This window comes from Spermophilus citellus (genome assembly GCF_964194105.1).
Source record: "Spermophilus citellus genome assembly, chromosome: 9".
NCBI classification, from domain to species: Eukaryota; Metazoa; Chordata; class Mammalia; order Rodentia; family Sciuridae; genus Spermophilus; species Spermophilus citellus.
In genome coordinates this window covers 3,125,150-3,147,647 of record NC_138191.1, presented here as the reverse complement: position 1 = coordinate 3,147,647, position 22,498 = coordinate 3,125,150, and the positions used below count along the sequence as shown (strand labels likewise).

Genomic DNA, 22,498 nt, shown 5'->3' with positions numbered 1-22,498 from the left:
TCAGCTAATATTGGCAAGCAAAAGAACAGAAGCTTTTTATTTCCAGTGCAGAATTGTAGGCTTAATTTTTAAAAGAGGCATGTAGCATAGGAAGTGTTTTCAAATTAACGGTACGTTCAAGTGATGATGGAGTCCCTTCTAGAATTTCCTAGACTAGAATTAGAAGATAGTAGTAGTACTGGGACTAGAGTATGACAAGTAAGGTTCTCATCTTAGGTATAAAATTTAAAGGAGCACCAAAAAGGCTGAGTAGTCACCGTATGGCATTTTAACAACCCCAGTGGCAATTGAACCCAGGGACTCAAGCATACTAGGCAAGCTAAGCTACAATCCCCAGTCCCCCTCTTTTTTTGTTTAAAAATTTATTTTAATTTACTTATTGTGGTGCTGGGGGTCAAACTTAGGGCCTCACTCACTGGTAGGCAAGTTCTGTGCTACTAAGCAACACCCTCAGCCCTTGTTTTAAATTTTATTTGGAGAGAAGACCTCAAACTTGCAATCCTCCTATCTCAGCCTACAGAGGAGCTGAGATTACAAGTGTGCGCCACTATGCCCTGCTCATAATACATAATTTTTAAAAGATACATATTAATGCACAATAATGATAAGCAAAATACTGATTATTTTTAATTTTTAAAAAATATTTTGTGATTGCCGGGGTTGAACCCAGGGCCTCACACATATTAGGTAAGCACTTTGCCAGTGAGCTGCATCCTCAGCCCTAAAATACTGATTTTTAAATAAAGACTTGGATCCAACTGTGTATTTGCATGACTCAGCTCTGATTCCATATTTCATGTATAACTATTTCTCCAATTCTTAGGTCAATGTCTTATTTAAACTCTTTCTTATAGCATGGCGGACACCGACCTGTTTATGGAATGTGAGGAGGAGGAATTGGAGCCATGGCAGAAAATCAGTGACGTCATTGAGGACTCTGTAGTTGAGGATTATAATTCAGTGGATAAAACTACTACAGGTAACAAAAGCTCTTTTGATCTTAAATTGTTTAAATTAATTAAGTTGGTGTTTTGGCTAAGAAATTGTAAGGTGGAGAAGGATTTTTAAGAATCTGGGGATGCCTCATTGTGGCATTGATGCTACCTTCTTTTCCATGCTCTAGCCTGTGTCCTGTGTGTACTTGAGCTTCCTCATCGATAAACTATAAAAAACTATATTTAATTCATTAAAAACATGGAGAGGCTGCTTACCCAATGTTTATCAATATCCCTCTTACTAAATGATGAATGAATAGAATGTCAAGTGCTGGTGTGTGTCTGAGCTCATTTATGAATCCAGTCAAATATAGGTTCCCATAGGCTTGGGGTTTTGTTTTGTTTTTTGTTTAATTTTATTTGAACTTGGTTTCCTTTGTGAGCTGAGCAGAAATTGCTTTGTGTCTGCCTTCGTGGACAGTTTACAAATTTTAGGTTTGTTAGCTTCTCTCTCATACATGTGATATTGCAGGGTCCAATTCTAGATTGCCCTGAATTCTAGAAAGTGGGTGACAGTACTCCCCCATCTCCCCCCACCCCCCAAAAAAGTGTACCAGTTGCTATTTTTTATCTTCCTTGCCTTGCGTCCTGAAGTTGGCATTGGTTTAGGCTGAAACAGGACACTACAGGGTCTTGTAGTTGGCTTAATACAAATGGATATGAATACCAGTAGTAGTGCTGATAAGTCTGTGAGTCTTAGAGGTTTGCTAGTACTATGTAAGCAGAACATTAACATCTGGGTTCAGTGGGCCTGTGATCTCATTTAATTAATGAGAAAATGTGAGACGAAGAAGGGATTGTGTCTAAATGAATGGACTAAGGGATAATTTAGAGGAAAAAATGAGATGAACGGTTGGATTTATGAATGAAACAGGATTGTAGAGACCCATGGCAAGATGGTAAGGGAAGATTAGAGCAGTATCCTTTAGTGTCCTCTGTCCCTGTCTCCAAGTGACCATGCCTCCCCTTCCCCACAGTTTCTGTGAGCCAGCAGCCTGTCTCGGCTCCAGTGCCCATCGCTGCCCATGCTTCTGTTGCTGGGCACCTCTCTACATCCACCGTTAGTAGCAGCGGGGCACAGAACAGCGACAGTACAAAGAAGACTCTTGTCACACTAATTGCCAACAACAATGGTAAGTGGGATTATGGGGAAATTCTTCCTGGGCTAGAGGGGTAAGAGGACAGAAAGGTCTTAGGGACAGCTATACCTGTTAGATACCGATGTGTGGCTCTGTTAGTTGGAGAAGGACTGATACGGAAGTGATTCTGTAGGTGGTGCTGTTCCTTCTAAGTTGGTGTTGAATTGATACTGGTGTTTCAAGTCAGAAGCCAGCAGATTGTTGCTGCTGATAATTTCTAGGAGAAAAAATATAAACCCAACATTCCTATTATAGAGAACTGGGGAAGTTCGTTGGTTGATTTTGCTTCTATTTTTAAATTAGAAGGGTCCCATTCCTTTATTAAGGATTTTCTCAGGGCAGCGTTGTTCTGTATTCTGTCTGGCAGCTTTATTTGGCTTTTGGTATGGAAGATAGGTTAGGATTGTTGTCTACCTGAAAGAAATGGCAAAAACGAGTAGTATTTTTAATGTTTTTATTGATTAGAGGGGCTGTATAGTATTGGTTTCTTTTTCCTTGCTGAGAAGTGTTTTATGTTTTTTGAAGATGAATTATTTTCAAGTTATATTTCAGGATTCTTAACAAAAATAACCATTTTCATGGAAACACAGCGTTCCTGTAGTGGACTTTAATTATTATTATTATTATTTTTTTAAATATATTTTTTAAATTTTTCTTTTTTTTTTTTAATATTTATTTTTTTTTAGTTTTCAGCAGACACAACATCTTTGTTTTGTATGTGGTGCTGAGGATCGAACCCGGGCCGCACGCATGCCAGGCGAGCGCGCTACCGCTTGAGCCACATCCCCAGCCCGGACTTTAATTATTTTATCTTCTTCGGAAATGAAAAACTTTCTTACCACAAGAATAGTAGGTGCATCATAGAAGAACTAAGGGAAAAAAACAGAAGGAAGAAAAAAGTTGTTTAATTCCACCACCTGGAGATGATAATTTGTAATTCTTCCTCTGTACATACATGTAATTTTATATGCTACATGTAGTGATTAGCTTTTTACAAAAAAATAGGATCATACAAGATTCTACATTACTCTTTGCTTGCTTTTTTCCCTTTACTGTGTAGTGAATATCTTCTCACCTTAATTATAACATTTTTGGTGACTGTTTCCCATTACTTGATGATTATTAACAATAGGTTGTAAATGGGTATATTGCAGTTTAAAGAACTGTAATGAACATATCTGTCTTACATCATTAATATGAGAATACATTGCTAAAAATCATACTGTTGGATCGGAGGTCATCCCATCCCAGCTTTTTTTAATTTGTTTTGGTTTGATTTGGTTTTTGGGCAGGTACAGGGGATTGAACTCAGTGCCCACTGAGCTACATCCCCAGCCCTATTTGGTATTTCATTTACAGACAGGGTCTCACTGAGTTGCTTAGCCGCCTCACTGTTGCTGAGGTGGGCTTAGAACCCGAGATCCTCCTGCTTCAGCCTCATGAGCCTCTGGGATTTTAGGCATGCACCACTACACTCAGCAGCTTTTTTAATGATTTGATCAACATTGTTTCTAAATTGGCCTTCTAGAGATATTATATCTAGAATAAAGTTTAAATTTCTTTTAGAAGAGTGTATAGTACTATTATTTTTGATATGACCATTTATGGATATACTCCTATTTTTTTTCTTACATTTAATAGCATTCCAGTTTTCATGATTACAACAGTGATATAGTAAACGTTCTCAGGTGTGTTAGTCAATTTTACTTTCACTGTGACCAAAATACCAGACAAGACAGTCTTAAAAGAAGAAAGGTGTCAGAAGTTCAGTCCATGATCAGCCAACTCTATTGGGCCTTAGGTGAAACACATCATCATGAAAGGATGTGGCAAAAGAAAGCTACTCAGTTTTGGCAGATGGGAAGAGGGCAGATGACAGCAGATGAACCCTTCCAGGGTATGCCCCAGGGACCCACCTCCACCAGCCATATCTTCCTGTCTATAGTTACCACCCAGTTAGTGCTTTCAAACTAGTGGACCGATTTAGGTTACAGCTCTCATAATCTGATCATTTCATCTTTGATGATTCCTGCATTAACAGAGCTTTTGGGAGACACCTCATATCCAAACCATAACATTGTGTTACAGGTATTTGCCTACTGTGTAAGCATATCTGCAGGTATAAAGTCTTAGGGGGTTGGGTTGGGGTTGTGGCTCAGAGGTAGAGTGCTTGCCTACCATGCATGAGGCACTGGGTTCAATCCTCAGCACCACATAAAAATAAAATATTGTGTCCACCTATAACTAACTAAACAATAAATACTAAAAAAAAAAGTCTTAGGAGTAAGATGGTTGGATTAGACATTTAAATTTGGTAGATATTGTCAAGTTGCCCTCATAGGTTGCTCTAAATAAGTGCCGACCAATAGCTCTTTCCCCATATTGAAACCACTAATATTTAGAAATGTTAACCTATATTCATGATAAAAAGAAAAAAAATGGAGCTAGACTGTTAACCAGATGTATTTTCTCCCAGAAAATTTTTGTACATATATAAACATAAATTAAGTTATTCAGTTTGTCCAGCGTTTCTGGGGGGGCATATAATACAATTCTGTAACTTTTTTCATCAGATCTCAAAGTGCTAGCAAGTATAGGGATAAGATTTCAGAGTAAACAAAGAAATATTTCCTCTTACAAATCCTATTTCCCTTTTAAGCCTTCAGTTTAAGTGTACTGGTACATTATTTATGTATTATAATAGTAACATAACAAGGGAGAATAACTTAGGCAATTCAGTATTGTTTTACTTTTAGTGTGCTAGAATTTTTTTGGAATGGGCCACAGAGGTACATTCCCGGCTCTTTTTTTTTTTTTTTTTTTTTAAAGAGAAAATAGAATTTTTTTAAGAGATAATTTTTTAATATTTATTTTTCAGGGACACAACATCTTTATTTTTATGTGGTGCTGAGGATCGAACCCAGCGCCCCTCGCATGCCAGGCGAGCAAGTTACTGCTCGAGCCACATCCCCAGCCCATTCCCAGCTATTTTTATGTATTATTTTGAGATAGGATCTTGATAAATTGCTGAGAATCTCACTGAATTGCTAAGGTTCGCCTTGAATTTGAGATTTTCCTGCCTCTGAGGAGTTGCTGGTAATACAGGTGTGTGCCACTATGCCTGGCTTCATGTATTCGATATTTTAGAAAGTTAGAAAGTTGTCTTTTCTTTTTCCCTATGCTCCACCCTCCCTTTAAATTAGTTTTAAAACCAGTTGGGCTCCTGATTCCTAATAGCTGCTACCTCCAATAATTATTAGAAAGACTATTCCTCTGTACGTTCGGTTTTTGTCATTTCGTGTTTCTCTTATTTTCCTTGCTCCCTCTCTACATAAAAGTATTTCCTTGTATCTTAAGATTGTATTTAATCTTTAGTGGTTATATTAAAATACTAATTTCTTGACCTTCAGATCTGTGCAAGAAAGGTAAAGGATTCCATACTATGGGCTTAGACCTTATATTTTGTGACAGTATAATGAAGTTTAGGACATGAGTCTTTTTTTTTTTTTTTTTTTTTTTTGGATACCAGGGGAGCTTAACCACTGAGCCATATCATACCTCAGTCCTTTCTTTTTTCTTTTTTTTTTTTTTTTTTTTTTTTTTTTTTTTTTTTGAGACAGGATACTGCTAATTTGCTTACAGACTCACTAAGTTGCTGGGGCTGGCTTTGGAGGACATTTAACCAAACCATAGTAAAGTAGATCAAAAAGGTTAACAAGTGCTGAAACTGAAGTGCAAAACTCTCTGAAAAAAATTAAGACATAAATCTTTATGACCATGGATTAGGCAAAATATGACACTAAAAGTAGAAGTAACCAAAGGGGAGAAAATAGATAAATGGACTTTATGGAAATGAAGACCTTTTAAAAGATACAGTGAAGAAAATAAAGATAACCCTCAAAATGAGAGGAAAAAATTGCAAATCATATCAATAAGGGACATGTATCTATTTTATTTATATATATATATATATATATATATATATATATCCGCTAAAAAGACAAATAATGCAGTTTAAAAATGGTTAAAGGGGCTGGGGTTGTGGCTCAGTAGTAGAGAATTTGCCTATCATATGTGAGGAACTGGGTTCAATCCTCAGCACCACATTAAAAAAATAAATAATAAAGGTATTGTGGCCATCTATAAAAAATTTTTTAAATAGACAAAGGACCTTGAATTGGCATTTCTCCAAAAAAAATATGCAAGTGTCCAGTAACCACTTTGAAAGATGTTAAATATCATGTCATTGAGGAAATGCAAATAAAAATACAATGGGGTACCACTTCATACCCACTAGGATAGCTGTAATTAAAAAAAAAAAAAAATATATATATATATATATATATATATATATATATACCTATTATGTACAGTAACATGTTATAAAGAATGTGGAGAGATTGGAACATCCTAAATTGCTGGTGAGAATGTACAATATAGTGTGGTTGCTTTGGAAAGCAGTTGGCAGTTTCTCAAAAAAGTTGATCGTAGCCAGTTTTGGTGGCACATGCCTGTATTCCCAGCTACTCAGGAGGCTGAGGCAGGAAAATCCCAAGTTCAAGACTAGCATGGGCAACTTGGTGAAATCCTACTTCAAAATAAAAAATAAAAAGGGCTGGGGATGTGGTTCAGTGGTAAAATGCCCTTGAATTCAATTCCCAGTAACTAAAAAGAAAAGAAAAGTTAAAAACATATAGTTTTCATATGACTCAACATTTCTAGCTGTCTCCAAGAGAATAGAACACATGTTCACACACACACAAAAACTCCATGCACAAATGTTCATACTAATGTTGTTTATAGCATTGTAGCCCAAACTGAAAACAATTTGAGTGTCCATTAACTGACAAATGGATAAAAAGAAATTAAATGCTGAGGGATCTTAGAAAATTATGCTTTAGTGAAGGGAACCAGGCACAAAAGATCACATATTATATGATTTTGCTTATTAAATGTTCAGAATAGGCAAATCCAAAGAGACAGAGAAGAGATAAGGGGTTCTCAGGAGCTAGGAGAGAAGAGAAAGAGGGGTAAATGATAATAGATATGGAGTTTCCTTTTTTTTTTTTTTTTTTTAAAGAGAGAGTGAGAGAGGAGAGAGAGAGAGAGAGAGAATTTTTAATATTTATTTTTTAGTTCTCGGCGGACACAACATCTTTGTTGGTATGTGGTGCTGAGGATCGAACCCGGGTCGCACACATGCCAGGCGAGTGTGCTACCGCTTGAGCCACATCCCCAGCCCTGGAGTTTCTTTTGTTGTGAAAAAACGTTCTGAAATTTAACTAGTTGTGATGATTGCACAACCTGTGTATATACATTGAATTGCTGTGGTACTAGGGTTGAGCCCAGGACCTCACAAATGCTAGGCAAGTGCTTTCCCACTGAACTGCATCCCCAGCCCTTTTAAAAAGTTTAATTATCATTTAAATTTATTATTTTTTAAATTTTTTATTTTTTGGTACCAGGGATTGAATCCAGGGACGTTTAACCACCGAGCCACATCCCCAGCCCTTTTCGTATTTTATTTAGAGACAGAGTCTCACTGAGTTGGTTAGGGCCCTGCTAAGTTGCTGAGGCTGTCTTTGAACTCGCAATCCTTCTGCCTCAGCCTCCTGAGCTGCTGGGATTACGGGTGCGTGCAGCTAAAATTTTTAATTTTAGTCAGTGTTTTGCTGAATTGCCCAGCTGCCCGCCACCTTGGGATTCTCCTGCTTTAGCCTCCTGAATAACTGGGATTACATGCATGCGCCGTGGTGCCAGCCCAGAATTGTACACTTTAAATGAGTGTTCACTATATCTCAAGCTGGGGATTTGGGACAGCTGTGTGTGTGTGTGTGTGTGTGTGTGTGTGTGTGTGAGTGTGAGTGAGGTTGTGTGTGTGTGTGTTTTGTTAAGATTCAGGAGTATAGTTTTTAAACCTTATTTCTATTTTTTTTGTTGTTGTTGTTGTTCTTCAAAATCTACTACTCATCATTTAGAAGTTATCTTGTAATCCTGATTGAGCATTTGTTTGCCTAGGAAAGAAACATGAATTGAAATAAACTATTGCTTAATTCTAAGCTGTGAGTGATATAAATTGAATGGTATTCTTACTGTATAACTTAATTTTTAGCTCTTATTGAATTTAAGCCTCTTTTTCTGGGCTTAAGGGTATGTAAGTAAATGTAAAGAATGAAATTAAACAACTTAACAGTAACCCACAACCCACGGACCAACTTAATGGGCTGGGGTTGTGGCTCAGTGGTAGAGTACTTGCCTAGCATGTGTGAGGCACTGGGTTGGATTTTCAGCACCACATATTGAATAAATGAATAAAATAAAGGTCCATCAACAACTAAAAATATGTATTTAAAAATTTTTTTAAAGATTGAAATTTTTAAAAATTAAGACCTTAATATTTGTAATACTGCATGTATTATGAAAGAAGCTGCTGAGTCCCCTTCCATATTTAGACAGTTCATGGCCATGGCACCTAGTTCATATGAACGCAGACTTAGAGAAGTGGTTGGGTAATTATTTTAAAGGCTTTTTAAACCTTAGAAATTTTGATTGCCACTTTAATCCTCCAGAAGCAGAACTTTGTAAGACAATTGAATTATCAGAATTTCTTTGAGGAAAGGCGTAAGATTGTAGAAATCATTTGAAAAGCTTCTAAAATAAGATTAAAAATGTTTCTAAAATAAGTGTACTTTAATTTACCCAGTGTGACCTAACATGCTAGCTCTTGCTTTCCATTGAATTGTTGGACCTAATATGTGTTTAGAACCTCATATTTTTGTTTACACCAACTGTACTTTTTGAAAAGTATATATTGCTTCTCAGCCTTTTGGCTAAGATCTAGTATATAGTTTAAAAATCCACCAAAATTCAAACATGACATTGATGCAGGAAGGGAATATATGCAGAAAATGCTGGGTTAACATTTCTTTATAATGGTAGGATATGTACAGATTTTGTGGGAACCTGCCTTGTGTTTAGAGACTTGCTAATGCTGATTGATTCACACAAATGCAAAAATACTGCATCATTCCCTTCCTGTATCTAGTTGGGATGGTGACAGTGATTACCTTTTTTTTTTTTTTTTTTTTTTTTTTTTTTAGAGAGAGAGAGAAGGAGAGACAGAGAATTTTTTTAATATTTATTTTTTAGTTCTCGGCGGACACAACATCTTTGTTTGTATGTGGTGCTGAGGATCGAACCCGGACTGCACACATGCCAGGCGAGCGGGCTACCACTTGAGCCACATCCCCAGCCTGACAGTGATTACCTTAAAAGAATATTTAGACTAATGGTAAATAAAAGATAATTTAGGGCTGGGGATGTGGCTCAAGTGGTAGCCCGCTCGCCTGGCATGCGTGCGGCCCGGGTTCGATCCTCAGCACCACATACCAACAAAGATGTTGTGTCTGCCGAGAACTAAAAAATAAATATTAAAAATTCTCTCTCTCTCTCTCTCTCCTCTCTCACTCTCTCTTTAAAAAAAAAAAAAAGATAATTTATTTTCTTTTGCCCTGGTAGTTAAAATAATTAGTATAAAATACTTTTTTTTTTTTTTTTGGTCTAGTTGATTACCCACTAATTTAGTGGTATAGAAAGAGATGGAGGGGATGGGCTGGGGTTGTGGCTCAGTGGTATGGCGCTTGCCTAGCGCATGTGAGGCCCTGGGTTTGATCCTCAGCACCACATAAAAGTAAATAAATAAAACAAAGGTGTTGTGTCCAGCTACAACTAAAAAATAAATATTAAAAAAAAAATGGAGGGGAACCCAGAAGATTAAAATAGACTAAAGAGATGTCCATCAGTTTTACTTTGAACCTTTTGGTAACCTGATTCAAACACGATTCTTTTAAATAGTATAATTGTAAATATGAATTCTGATGATTTATACTAAAGAATTTATTTTTAGGACTGATAATGGTAGTATGATTCTTTCACTTTTTCCTTATCTCATAGAGATATATATTGAAATATTTGCAGGTGATATGATCTGGACTTGTTTGAAAATAATGAGGGAATTGGTAAGTGTAGGAGTTATAGATGAAATAAGATTGCCATAAATTGATAATCATTGAAGGTAAGTGATAGGACATTATAATGAACCTCCATGTACCTGTTTTTATATATGTTTGAACTTTTCTATAGTAAAACATTTAAAATGAAAAAACATACAATGAATAAATTGTCAGTAAAGTTAGCCTAGGTAGATCTTGTTGGAATTTTTTGTTTTGTCTGTCAACTCTTGTAGTCACTAGCCTAGTGTCCCAATAGTCCACTGAAGAACTCTAAACTTCTGAGAAAATGGGGACAAGCCACTGTTGGCCCATTAATTGTCACCTGTATACCTACTCTTCCGTGGTCTAGCCCTGTAGCTAACTTTAGTGACTCTATCAAGTGGAAGATAAATTTCAGAGAGGCCCATCCCATTTTGATAATTTTGGGGTAAAAAGTTGAGGCAATATTTTTGCTTGAATCTTTGCCTTAGGAATATTAGCTTCCTGAAACTTTCTGTATTGTTTTAAATATTCCTTTGTAAATCAGGAAACAGTATCAATGATTTTTTATACAAATAGAGAACTTAAAAATATTTATAAAATTGCTTTTCTCATAAATAAAAAGAATTGAAGACATTTCAGTAATAATTAGCTCAGTTTGTTAATATTTACTGATGAATGAATCATTGACTTTTGAAATTAGATCATTTCAGTTGGTGTAGTTTAGTTTTTCACTTGGCCTTCTGTTGATCAGTTCTGATGACATACAGAAAAAGAAAGTAGGCAGCACATCAGTTTCTGTCTTTCCCATACCTCATGGAAGACAATGGTTGTTGCCTAGCAGTGTGAGGCTCTAGACTTAGCTTCCAATACGGCCAAAATAAACAGACAAAAAAAGACAATGATTGTTTAGAGACTTTGGAATTTCTCAGATTTGACTCGGTAGCAAGGGTTGTCATTCCTTAGATGTTTGTCTACTTACTGAATTAATGTTCACATTCTCTTTTAAAAAGTTTAAGGGGATTAGCTAATAGCAAATTGCTTTTTTTTACTATATTTTTTTAGTTGTTGATGGACCTTTATTTTATTCATTTATTTATATGTGGTGCTGAGATTTGAACCCAGTGCCTCACACATGCTAGATAAGTGCTCTACCACTGAGCCACAACCCCAGCCACAAATTACATTCTTATAAAATGGGTTTTACCCAGTAAAAGTATGAAAAAAGACATGAATTCTTTTGTTCTGCTGATTTGTTGTAGGGAGATTGTATGGTCAATATAATAGTCACATACAAGACTTAATGTATCCTTTATCTCTATTTAAGACATGGGTGAGATGTTAGTGAACCACCCAACCTACTTGTTTTTCTGTTAGTTGTAGATTTGGGTGAAGCTTCAGTTTTCGGTGAGACCTGAGGTCAGTGGCAGTCAGATACTTTTATTTCCGAGACACCATTTCTTACCTAAAACTACAATGTTTGTTTAAAAATGTTTCTCGGAGGCCTGGGATTGTGGGTCAGTGGTACGGTGCTTGCCTCAAACGTGTGAGGCACTGGGTTCAATCCTCAGCATCACATTAAAATAAATATTTAAAAAATGTTTCTAGGACTGGGGATGTGGCTCAATGGTAAAGTGCTTGCCTGGCATGCATGAGGCCCTGGGTTCAAATACCCAAGCACCAAAAAAAAAAAAAAAGTTTCTAATATTCTTTTTTTTTCTTCTTCTTCTTCCTTTTACCCTTTAGCTGGCAATCCTTTGGTCCAGCAAGGTGGACAGCCACTCATTCTCACCCAAAATCCAGCACCAGGTCTGGGCACAATGGTTACCCAACCAGTATTGAGGCCTGTCCAGGTCATGCAGAATGCCAACCATGTGACTAGTTCCCCTGTGGCCTCACAACCAATATTCATCACTACCCAGGTGAGTAGGACTCTGAATTCTGTGATTGGTAGACAAGGAGAGAAAGACTGTGTGAACCTTTGGGAGTCTAATTTAAGGTCTTTGACATCATTAGTAATGGCCACTAAGTCTTTTGTCCTGGATTTCTCACTAAGTCTTTTGAGCTGGGTTTCTCATTTACTATTTCTTAATTTGATGCTCACTTTTATGGAAAGACCAGCATAGCATTGTGGCTGGGTGATTTCTTCATACCCCTGAAGGGGTCTATTAATTGCTGTGATTAAGATCTAGGAAGAAATTAGTGGGAAAGCTCTAAGATAAGGCAACTTTAACATTTGGCTCTCAAGGCTCCTTACCCTTTGCTTAGGTTAGTTTTCTTCATGTGGGTAAGTTAATTGACTTTTGGAGATTTATAAATTAAATTGGTGAGCTTTGAAAGAAAAGGAAAACAGCTTATTTTTTATTTATAATGTGGTGATTTGAATTTGAAAGCCTATGTTGACTTTGGAATCTGAAGACAAATGCTTCTCTTTGCTTGTGGCTTCCGAGTAACAAAATTTTCTCTTATAAATTTGTCAGAGGGGCTGGGATTGTGACTCAGCGTGTGAGGCACTGTGTTCAGTCCTCAGTACCACATAAAAATAAATAAAACAAAGTGTTTTTTTTGTTGTTTTATTTTTTAAAGAATGCTTAAAAAAATTGTCAGAGGCTTGTGGCCTTTAAAGTGGACTTAAGGGACAATTTTGTAGGATTGTTTATGTGTTGAATCACTCCAGTGAATATTGTTAAGTGTTTGTCTTTTTTTTTTTTAACTTCTATGCAAATTTTAGCAGTTTAGGGGCTAGTTGTTAGATACAGTTTTTTCCTGTTAAATCAGGAAACAGGTTTTCATTTTGCCTCATGTGCCAATTTTTATTATCCAGTTTTGTTATTTTGTCACTCAAAAATTTGCCAAAATTTTCTAAATTTTTCCATCTCAGTCATTTAAAAGTTCTAACTTGAGAGAGAACCATTAGGTAAGAGTGTAGGAAGATACAGATCATACTACAGTCAATGTTAGTGTTAGATCTGCCTGTTAAAAGATCATTTTGCTTTTTAATGCAGGGATTTCCTGTAAGGAATGTTCGGCCTGTACAAAATGCAATGAATCAGGTTGGAATTGTGTTGAACGTGCAGCAAGGTCAAACAGTTAGACCAATTACATTAGTCCCAGGTAAGGAAGAATGTCTATCCATTTGAAATAAACTAGCATCTAGAAGATCTGTTTTTATCATTTACAAATACTCTAGGTATACTCAAAGAAAATGTTAAAGTACAAAAGTCTTAATGATTTAAGCCCAATTTTTAAAAAAATTTTTTTAACCTTTGGCCAGGGTGGTGTCCTAATTTTCTACTGTTTTTCACCACCCTTCATGAGGTAGTAAAACTGGGTTTATTTAGTAACTATTTGTTTATTTTGGTAACTACTGTTTTGGTCAACTAATAAGTTTGTTATCCTGAAGGAATGTTATTAATGCAAACTCCCAAATTCTGTACTCCAAGTACTTCTGCTCACTTATATGAATGAGACTATAAACTTATTTCACTTTAATTTTGTAGCATCAATTTTAGACATAAATTAAGCAAATGATATATCTTTCAAGGATATTTACCAATGACTAGGTAATATTTTTTAAAGAATCTTGGGGAGAGGGGTATTTAGCTTAGTGGTACAGTACATGCTTAGCATGCCTGAGACTCTAGGTTCTATTCCCAGCACACACACACACACACACACACACACACACACACACTCACTCTCTCTCTCTCTCTCTCTCTCTTACACACACACACACACACACACACACACACACACACACAGAAATATATTTTCCTCCAACTCCCCACATTTCTTGTTAAGTTTAGGCCAAAAAAGAGTTTCTTAATGTTTGATTGTAAGGGTATCCCCTTTAGCTTATCTTCCTAATGTGTTTTGGGGTTTTTTTGTTTTTGTTGTTTTTGTTTTGTTTTGTTTTTGTTCTCAAAGCCCACTGGGATTTTTTGGCCATAAGTGTGACCAGTTTACCCCATCATATTCTGGTATTTCGTTTTTCAGTGGAATTATCTATCATGCCTGGAGCTATTCTCCTTTGGGACATCCTAGTAGAATGGCATAGTCTCTTTTCTATTTGAGGTTATAAAAAAGAATGGAAGACCCCTTTCGTAATCTGAGGAAGAAGAATCTCTTTCTCCAGGATCAAGCCTATCTTTAACCTTTAAACACCCAAGCTGGCTCTCTTCTAATACCAAGGTCAAGTTACTTATAGTATTCTTGGTATAAAAAAGTAGGTGTTTTATGAGGAGGAGTTAATGAGAATCTTAGGTTACTTACAATGATTCTTTTTTTCCATCAGCTTGGATACCTATTGATTTCTTAGATTTTAGAATCTGTATACCTCTGATGGTCATTGAACAGTTTGGGGAAATTATCTTTTCCCATTCTAGTGTTTCTGGTAAAGAAAAGAGAATGTTTTATAGGTGAGCCCATTGATGAAGGTTTGGTACTTTTTTTGTGTGTCTCTCTTAAAAGCCCCAGGTACCCAGTTTGTTAAGCCGACAGTTGGAGTCCCACAAGTATTCTCTCAGATGACCCCAGTGAGACCAGGCTCCACAATGCCTGTGAGGCCCACCACCAACACCTTCACCACCGTCATCCCAGCTACTCTCACCATTCGAAGCACCGTCCCACAGTCCCAGTCGCAGCAGACCAAGTCCACTCCCAGCACTTCCACTACTCCCACTGCCACGCAGCCAACCTCATTGGGGCAACTAGCTGTTCAGCCTCCAGGCCAGTCCAACCAGACCTCGAATCCCAAGCTAGGTGAGCCTTGAGAAAAGGATATGGCAGACCAGGATGGGTGGTGGGCAGAGAACAGATGATTATCACTTGGTCAACGTAGCTCCTTCCTTCCCCTCTCCACCTGCAGTGAGCATTGCCAGCTTTGTCACTGTGAAACGACCTGGGGTTACAGGTGAAAATAGCAATGAAGTAGCCAAATTGGTGAATACCCTCAACACCATCCCTTCCCTAGGCCAGAGTCCTGGGCCATTGGTGGTATCCAACAATAGTTCTGCCCATGGTGCTCAAAGAACCAGCGGACCGGATACTTCAATGAAAGGTACAATAACTTTGAGAGACCTTGAGCAGCCAGTCATTCAAAAACATCAATAAAATATTTCTTTTATCTGAATTCTATATTCTGAAATGGAGAAATAAACTATAGTTTCTATAAATTGTTCTTATAAAAACTTTAAAGAATTCTGCAACCTGTACACTCAGAAAAATGAGAAATTATATTCCATCTGATTCAAATGTACAATATGTCAAGATCATTGTACTGTTGTGTAACTAATTAAAAAAAAAAACTTTAAAGGGAGAGCTACTTATGAATGGTGCAACTAAATCAGCTACAAGGGATTGTGTGTAATTGTTCTCTGGGGATTGATTGGAGATGGGTGAAATAATCAAAGATGGCTTCAGGGAGAAGATGGAGTTTTGAACAAGATTTTTTGAATTTGTTAGAGAGGTTTTAAAATAGGAAAGATATGAGTATTGTGAGGGTTTCAGTGGATTAGAGCAGGAGTGTAAAATATTTTAGCTTTGTGCAATATGGTATCTGTAGTAACCACTGAGTTGAGCTATTGTGCAGAACCAGCCACAGATAACATAAATGAATTAGCATGGCTGTACTCTACTAATATTATTTAAGCAGTCTAAAGTTTGGATTGTCATGTGGCAAAAAGATTAATTCTTTTGCTTTTATTTTAGCCACTAAAAATGTAAAAATCCTTTTATAAGTGGTGTTGAGAAAACTGGAATTGTACTCTTACTTTATACCAAATATAAAAATAAATTCTAAGTGATTCAAAGACTTAAACATACAAGCTAAAACTATATAAAACTCTTAGAAGAAAATGTAATTGGACTGGTGTGGTGGCGAATGCCTATAATCCCAGAAGATTGGGAGACTGACGCAAGAGGATCACTAGTTCAAAGCCAGCCTCAGCAACAGGGAGGCACTAAGCAACTCAGTGAGACCCTGTCTCTAAATAAAATACAAAGTAACTGGAAGTTGGGTGCAGTGGCCCTCACAAATTTGAGACCAGGCAGCAACTTGGCCTCTAAACAACTTAGCTGTCTCAAGATAAAAAGGGGCTAGGGAGGTAGTAGTAAAGTGCTCCTGGATTCTGTACCCAGTACACGCCCCCCACACACAAAAAAAAAAACAGTTGGAAATCTTCACAATTTTGACTTGCATGACAATTTCTGTTTCTTGGGCATGACACCAAAAGTACAGTCAAGAAAACAAAAAAAACTATAGATAAATTGAATTACATCAAAATTTAAAACTTTGTGTATCAAAGAACATAGTGAAAAAGCAACCTTCAGAATGGGAGAAAATATTTGCAAATTATATATTTGTAAAGAGGTTATAGTCCAGCAGGGTGCAGTGGTGCATACTTGTAATCCCAGTGGCTCAGGAGGGTGAGGCAGGAGAATCACAAGTTGAAAGGCAGCCTTAACAACTTAGAGAGGCCTTGTCTCAAAATAAAGAATAAAAAGGGCTGGGGATATAACTCAGGTGCCTGAGTTTTTCTGTTGGATTTAATCCCTGGTACAAAAAAAAAAAAAAAGAAGAAGTAGTTACTATCTAGAATACGAACAGAATTCCTATAACTCAACAACAAGAAAACAATCCAATTTAAAAAAAAAATGGGAAAGGACTTGAACAAATATTTCCCCAGAGAAAATAATAAAGTAGCCAGCAAAAACATGAAGAGGTACTCAGCATCACCAATCTTTAGGGAAATACAAATCAAAACCACAGTCAGCCAGACGCATGGTTCACACCTGTATGTAATACAGTTACTTGGGTGGCTGAGGCAGGGGAATCGAAAGTTTGAGGCCAGCCTTAACTTAGTGAGACCTTGTCTCAAAATAAAGAACAAAAAGTGCTGGGGATGTGGCTTAGTAATTAATTGTCCCTGAGTTCAAAACCCAGCGAGTCGGGGAGACAGACACAAAAGCCATCATGAGATACTATCTCATACCCATTATGATAGTGACTATCAGAAATCAGAAAGTAGGGTGTAGCTCAGTGGCAAAGGGCTTTCCCTGAACGTGTGAGGCTTTATTTCAATTCACCAGCAATTAAAAAGTATATATATATTGATTGATGAGAATGTGGAAAAGGTGGAATTCTTGTGCACTATTGGCAGGAATGTAAAATTATGCAGCCAGCATGAGAAACAGTGTGTAGTGGCTTGTCAAAAAGTTACGAAGCCGTGTGTGGTGACACCTGCCTATAATCTCAGCAAGGTGGGAGGCTGAGGCAGAAGGATTGTAAGTCCTACACAAGCCTTAGCAACTCAGCAAGACCCTATCTCAAAATAAAAAAAAATAATAATAAAATAAATGCTGGGTATATAGCTTGGTGGTAGAGTGCCACTGGGTTCAGTCCCCAGTCCCCAAATAAATAAATAAATAAAGGATCAGCATCTGCTTTGGGAATTCCATTTATGGGTACATAAAAGACCTGGAAGCAGGAACTAGAAGAGATACTTATACCCATGTTCATAGCAGTGTTATTCATAATATTGGGTAAAAACAACCCAGAGATCCATCAAGCGATGAATGGATGAACAACATGTGCATATACGTATAATGATGTATATTATCAGGCTTAAAAAGGAAGTTCTGGGGGCTGGGGTTGTGGCTCAGCGGTAGAGCGCTCACCTAGCCCATGTACAGCCCTGGGTTCGATCCCCAGCACTACATAAAAATAAATAAAATAAAGGTATTGTCTCCAAAAAGGAAGTTCTGACCCATGGATACAACATGGATAAACCTTGAGGACACTATACTAAGTGAAATAAGCCATTCACAGAAGGACAAATACTGTATGATTCCATTTACTGAGGTGCCTAGAGTAGTCAGATTCATGAAGACAAAGTGGTTGTTGGTCAGTGATTTTTAATGGGTATGGAATGTAGTGCAAGTTGAAAAGAGTTCTGGAGATTGTATAACAACTGAAATGTATACTTGAAAATGGTTAAGATGGTAAATATTGTTATATTTTACCACATTTTAAAAAGAAAAAAATTACCTAACTTCCCCCCAATATAAAAAATATTCTTAGCTCATAAGCCAAATAGAAACTGTCAGTTGGGCTGGTTTAGCCCCTGGCCTAGAGTTAGAAGAACAGTACAATGAATGTACCTCCAACACAGTGATCTCTTCATGCTCACTCATCCTTGGATATGCCTCCTCAGGTCGTGTTTAGTCTTCCCACTATCAGTGTATTGACCTTATCAATCCTTCTCACTTCCAGTGACCTCTTCCATCCCAGTGTTTGACCTCCAGGATGGTGGACGGAAAATATGCCCGCGGTGTAATGCTCAATTCCGTGTTACTGAAGCTTTGAGAGGTCACATGTGTGTAAGTGATACCTCCTGTGATAAGGATCCAGCCTAAGTGGCTTACTGCTGTATACCTCTAATTTGGGGAGACTGTGAAGCAGGGGCTTTTTATCTATTTATTTATTTATATTTTTTTAGAGAGAGAGAGAGAGAGAGAATTTCCCAATATTTATTTTTTAGTTTTCGGTGGACACAACATCTCTTTTTTTTTTTTTAATTTTATGTGGTGCTGAGGATCGAACCCAGCGCCCCGTGCATGCCAGACGAGTGTGCTACCGGCTGAGCCACATCCCCAGCCGGCTTTGTGTTTTTAAAAAGTTATTCTGTCTTTTGGTCCACTATAGAAGAGCTGTGTACTTGTAATACATTTAAAGACCTTCAAATAGATCAGAACATATGTGACCTTACTTCTTTAGTGTGATAGATTTCAAAACTGCAGAGACGAAACTGCAGGTTTAGGTGAAGATCTCAAATCCTCTTGACCTCAGTTCATTTTCTAGTAATTGACATTGAGTGAACCAGGAGCTGTGTGTTACTTGGTTTCCATTTTCTGACCTTTTCATTTTTTGATATTAGTCCAGTTGAAAGGTTGGAACTTCATCTGCCAGGGAGCTCAGAGCCAAATGATGGTATTAAGTAGTTATGGGATCTAAGAAGGCAGAGAGAGAAGTATAAGGCATGATGCTCAGGGGCTAAATGACTGGACATAATGCTAGAAGAAGAGTGAAATCTGGAAACACTGTAGCAAACTGAAGGATGAAAGCTGAATAATAATCCCTTACTATTAAGCTAGGCATGTAACTGTAGTGGGGAGGCTGAGGCAAGAGGATTGCTCTTGCCCAAGAGGTCGGACTGGGCAACATAGCAAGACCTATTTCAATAAAAGTTTGTTATTAGAGAATATTAGTGAAGTTGAGTTAGCACATTGTAGCCACCTGGATAATGAGAATGATCAGATGTCTTCTTTCTTTTTAGTACTGTTGCCCAGAAATGGTTGAATACCAGAAGAAAGGAAAGTCCCTGGATTCAGAACCCAGTGTCCCATCAGCAGCAAAGCCCCCATCCCCTGAGAAAACAGCTCCTATTACTTCCACACCCTCGTCTACACCTATTCCTGCTCTGTCACCACCTACCAAAGTACCAGAGCCAAATGAGAATGTTGGTGATGCTGTCCAGACCAAGCTCATTATGCTAGTAGATGACTTCTACTATGGACGGGATGGTGGCAAAGTATCCCAACTCACAAACTTCCCTAAGGTTGCTACATCTTTCCGATGCCCACATTGTACCAAAAGGCTAAAAAACAACATTCGGTAAGTGTGAAGAGCTTTGGAGGTTAACTTACAAAAAAAGATGAATTAATTTGAGGTTGGGGATTTAGCTCAATGACAGTGCACACACAGGTGCACACAAGGCCCTGGGTTTGGTCCTCAACTGGGGGTGAGGGGAGTTTGCTTAATTTTTCTTATATTTTAAAGTCCTTCTCATTGGAGAAAGGTCCTATGATGTAATCTTGCTGGGGTTATTAAATTAATAACTGGTGCTGTAGAAGAGAGGTATTGTAATAAAAGTAGCTTTGGCACAGTAAGGGAGACCAGTGCATCTCCTTCCAGAGAATGCTTTTAGTTTCATGAACCCCTTATCTTTGTGAACCTGGGACTGTCCTAGACGGGGAAATTGAGGGAGGAAAGCAGATAATGTTTGTACATGATTCTACCATTGTGTTTCTCAAAGGCTGTTGGTTTGTGTCTCATGCTCTCCCTGTGCTCTGCTGCAGATTCATGAACCATATGAAGCACCACGTAGAGCTTGATCAGCAGAATGGTGAGGTGGATGGTCACACCATCTGTCAGCACTGCTACCGCCAGTTTTCCACGCCCTTCCAGCTCCAGTGCCACTTGGAAAATGTTCACAGTCCCTATGAATCTACTAGTAAGTCTGGAAACTTAAATTCTAGTGCTTACCTGTGGGTGACATTGTAGAGGAAGTACTTTACATATTTGTAGCTATCTATTAACTTTACTTACTCTCTTACCCTGTTTCTTTTTTTTTTTTTTTTTTTTTTTGGTACCAGGAATTGAACCCAGGGGTGATTAACCACTGAACCACCTTCTCAGTCCATTTTTATATTTTATTTTGAGACAGGGCCTCACTAACTTGCTGAGGCCAGCCTTAAATCTGCAGTCCTCCTGCATCAGCCTCCCAAGATGCTGGGATTATAGGCATGTGCCACCATGCCTACTTAACCCTGTTTTCTTATAAGTCTTACTTACAGAACTTGACCATTAAGACTTTTCAGGGGGCTGGAGTTGTGGCTCAGCGGGAGAGTGCTTGCCTAGTATGCATGAGGCATTGGGTTTGATCCTCAGCACCACATAAAGACATTGTGTCCACCTAAAACTAAGAAATAAATGTTAAAAAAAAAAAAGAGGACTGTTTTCAGTAAAATATATGGTAAGCTGGAATGTTATCTACATGGTACATCTTTTTTTTTTTTCTTTTTAGTATTTTTTCAGTTGTCAATGTACAACTGAATCAAACCCAGGGCCTCACACATGCTAGGGAAGTGCTCTACCACTGAGCCACAACCTCAGCCCTACTTTGTACATCTTATAGAAGGGGATACACAAGGCTAAACATGAGCTCAGGGGAATTAAGCCATTTGCTGAAGAATATGCACTTGTGGGCTGGGGATGTGGCTCAAGCGGTAGCGCGCTTGCCTGGCATGCGTGCGGCCCGGGTTCGATCCTCAGCACCACATACCAACAAAGATGTTGTGTCTGCTGAAAAAAAAATTTAAAAATAAATATTTAAAAAATTATCTCTCTCTCTTTCTCCTCTCTCTTAAAAAAAAAAAAGAATATGCACTTGTAGTAGGTTAACCTTTTGAGAATTTGAGCCTCATCTTCAGAATATTTCTAATGTCTTCAAGGGATTCCCAGTTTTGTTGAAAAGACAAATATTATGTGTGTATAGGAAAATGTTATAAGACAATATATTATAAACATGCGTTTTTTGATACGAAGGATAAATGAGATAATTCAGAGAAGAAAAACATCTTGTGGCCAGGGTTCACAGAGAGTGGTGGTTAAACTTGTAGGGTTTCTATAAGAAGAATTTAGACAGATGGGAATTACTGAAAAAAGCTTTTGGTTAATTGAAACATCATGATTAAAAGCATTAAGACAAAAATATGTTGATTATCTAAATGCATTTGCTGCAAATAAAATTTTGACTAAAGATGAATTAAACAACAAGGACATCTATATGTTACTTAACAGATCTAGAGATAAGGTAGGCTTCAGCTCCAGAAATTCACTGCCTCACTGCTTCTCATCTCATCTCTGGCTGTGTTAGTCTCGGGTACTACAACCAGACACAGACTTGTCTAGACCCAAAAGGGGCCACATCTTCCTCTGTCTTTCTTGAATCTGTTTTATATGAGTAGGATATTGTTTTTCTTTTATATCCCCTTAGACATAATTAGGCCACAGGCCTATTCCTAAACAGGTTTTAGTGAGAGAAGTGGGATCACCATGAAGTAACCTTGTCAGTAGAAATATAATTTAACTCATGTACAGAATTGTGATTTTTTTTTAAGTAGTCATTTTAAGTAAAGTTTCTTAAAAAGGTAAAGTTAATATAAGGATTCTTTTTTTCCATCAGAATATAGGATTTTGAAATATAGGTCTCAATTTGGGTTTATCACATTTCGAGTGTTCACTAGCTTCATGTTGCTGGTGGCTTCCATGTTGAATAGTGGAACTTTGAAGACTAATCATTTGGGGGTGGACAGAATCAGTCATTATGACACCGTAGTATGATGCCAGAGGATAGCCAGCCTGATCTACTTTACCACCAAAATTCTTCACTTTCAATGATGTGAAGCCAGAATACCTCATTTACACACCTCCCAGTGAAAACACATGCTGTGCATGCATGGTGCGTGTGTGTGTGCGCGTGTGTGAAAATATGTGTGGTGTTGCTGGGGATTGAACCTAGCACCTTATGAA

The 22,498-nt window shown here is 37.6% G+C and overlaps 1 protein-coding gene across 12 annotated transcripts in view; it reads left to right on the top strand.

The window, feature by feature from the left end:
- POGZ (pogo transposable element derived with ZNF domain) overlaps positions 1–22,498 on the top strand; it is a 50,622-nt gene that overhangs the window by 13,262 nt on the left and 14,862 nt on the right. For 3 of the 12 annotated variants that reach the window (XM_081308829.1, XM_081308824.1, XM_081308828.1), the window contains exons 2-10: positions 855–979; positions 1,973–2,128; positions 11,872–12,047; positions 13,131–13,239; positions 14,596–14,886; positions 14,966–15,184; positions 18,398–18,504; positions 19,461–19,798; positions 20,263–20,417. In XM_081308829.1, coding sequence (XP_081164955.1) covers positions 856–979; positions 1,973–2,128; positions 11,872–12,047; positions 13,131–13,239; positions 14,596–14,886; positions 14,966–15,184; positions 18,398–18,504; positions 19,461–19,798; positions 20,263–20,417 — 1,675 coding nt within the window. In that variant the 5' untranslated portion in view covers position 855. Of the gene's footprint in view, positions 1–854; positions 980–1,972; positions 2,129–2,821; positions 2,984–11,871; positions 12,048–13,130; positions 13,240–14,595; positions 14,887–14,965; positions 15,185–18,397; positions 18,505–19,460; positions 19,799–20,262; positions 20,418–22,498 lie in introns of those variants that run through there. The other 9 variants (XM_081308831.1, XM_081308830.1, XM_081308833.1 and 6 more) reach the window with 6 other exon arrangements.